The 1,729-nt window shown below is 43.7% G+C and overlaps 1 protein-coding gene across 3 annotated transcripts in view; it reads right to left on the minus strand.

Moving 5' to 3' along the window:
* Window positions 1–865: 865 nt before the first annotated feature.
* Window positions 866–1,729, minus strand: part of mrps18c (mitochondrial ribosomal protein S18C) — a 2,957-nt gene continuing 2,093 nt past the window's right edge. For 2 of the 3 annotated variants that reach the window (XM_015393036.1, XM_015393035.1), the window contains exons 4-6: window positions 1,349–1,406; window positions 1,217–1,276; window positions 866–1,053 (exon numbers count right to left, since the gene is read on the minus strand). In XM_015393036.1, coding sequence (XP_015248522.1) covers window positions 977–1,053; window positions 1,217–1,276; window positions 1,349–1,406 — 195 coding nt within the window. In that variant the 3' untranslated portion in view covers window positions 866–976. Of the gene's footprint in view, window positions 1,054–1,216; window positions 1,407–1,729 lie in introns of all 3 variants that reach the window. The other variant, XM_015393034.1, reaches the window with a different exon arrangement.

The following is a 1,729-nucleotide window of genomic DNA, read 5'->3' on the forward strand; positions in this document are numbered from 1 at the left end:
AGTTCTGAAGGCAAAAGGGGGTCCAACCCGTTACTAGCATGGGGTACCTAATAAAGTGGCCGGTCAGTGTATAAAGTCTGAGGGTTCATCCAGAGTTTCCATGGTGTTTATTTTGGAAAAAAGATTGGGTCAGGCTAAATATTTTCTTTTCTTTTCTTAGTTTAATGACCTATAAATCAGACATGGTGACATTTATATGGAAGAAAAACTGTCTCACTGAAATCTGCCTTTTTATGTACACTGAATTTTAAAGACTGATTTTTATTTTTTATACACATTAAATTTCTTACACTGAATTTCTATCTGGTGAAAATTCAGCTGCAAAAATGTTGCCTGCAAATGTTTCGACCTTCAGGTGAAGTAAAGCCAAAGCAATCTGCAGTCGAGCAGCTTCTAACCAATGCAAACACATTCACAGCTGAACTTTTTTGCATTTAAATTTTCACCAGATATAAATTCAGTTTAAGGAATTCAATGTGTAAAAAATCCAGTGTTTGAAATTCTGTGTAAAAAAAGAGGCAGATTTCAATGAGATAGTGTTTCTTCCATACATTTAAAATAGTTCTTCCACCTGAAAAAAATATTCCCCAATGCATTTCTGTCACACAAATACAAACATGTATTTCCATTTCATAGTTTGGCAGCTGAACTTGCTTTATTTCACATATCATTTGTGAATTAAAGCAAGTTCAGCTGCCAAACTGTGTCAATTAGATTTCTGCTCAATAAAGACAGCCTGTAGTGGCTTTAAATGTCCAGCAGGTGTCAGTATTCAGTCAGTTTGTTAACATCTCTATGAACCAGAACTTCATCCGCTCTGATTTCCACTCTCATCAACCGAAAGGCAGTTTGTTTATTTCTTTTATTTTGGATGAAAATGATGCGAACAGAAGAGAAGACGACAAGAGGAGATGTTTGAGAGTTAAATGTAAACAAAGCAGAGTTCTGGAGTCAACAGCCAGACCGTCCTGCTGCTCTAATCCACATGTTTGATGCCACAGATTCTGGGATCCTTCATGAACTGAGGATGTTTGTGGGTCACCGGCATGAAACCTGCAGGTCAAACAAACTATAATTACCATCTGGGATCAGAACCAAGAAGCAAAGTGGATCAAATGGTCACATTTAGAGTCCTGAGCAGAGACGGGTCGGCTGGTCGACCTGCAGCTGCACAGTCATTGCACTCTGCAGACCCACTCCCACAGAGGACACCTACCCAGAGAGTGGGCCTTCTTTATGGCTTTGGACACCTCCCTCTGCTTCTGTCCACATAACCCTGAGGGACACAGAGACACTGAGTGAGAGCGTCCATCACTACTGGCCAGCAGCGGCGGCGGCGGCGGCTCACCTGTGATGTGTCGGCCATAGATCCTGCCTGTGTGAGGAGAGATGAACTGAGACAGCAGCTGAGGAAGGAAGGAGGGAGAACGGGTCAGAAATCAGAAACTAATAAATCAGTTAATGGCTGGACATTCTAGGTAAACAGATCTACACTCAAACCCGGACCGGCCATGGGGAGAGCCAGGAATATTCCCGAAGCGCCGGCCTCGCCACTTAGGCCAGCAGCATGTGAGGACAGGAAGATGATCGGTTTATTTAAAGTAACACCCGCCCCCAACGCTCCGAATCAACCACACAGACAGCAGCGTGTGGAGGAGGGGGTGCGTGACGTGTGTCTGCTGCTGGGTATGCTGGTCTGACAGGTGTTCTGTCAGACCAGCATACCCAG

Source organism: Cyprinodon variegatus, unplaced genomic scaffold (genome assembly GCF_000732505.1).
Source record: "Cyprinodon variegatus isolate N-32 unplaced genomic scaffold, C_variegatus-1.0 Scaffold621, whole genome shotgun sequence".
Classification (NCBI taxonomy): Eukaryota; Metazoa; Chordata; class Actinopteri; order Cyprinodontiformes; family Cyprinodontidae; genus Cyprinodon; species Cyprinodon variegatus.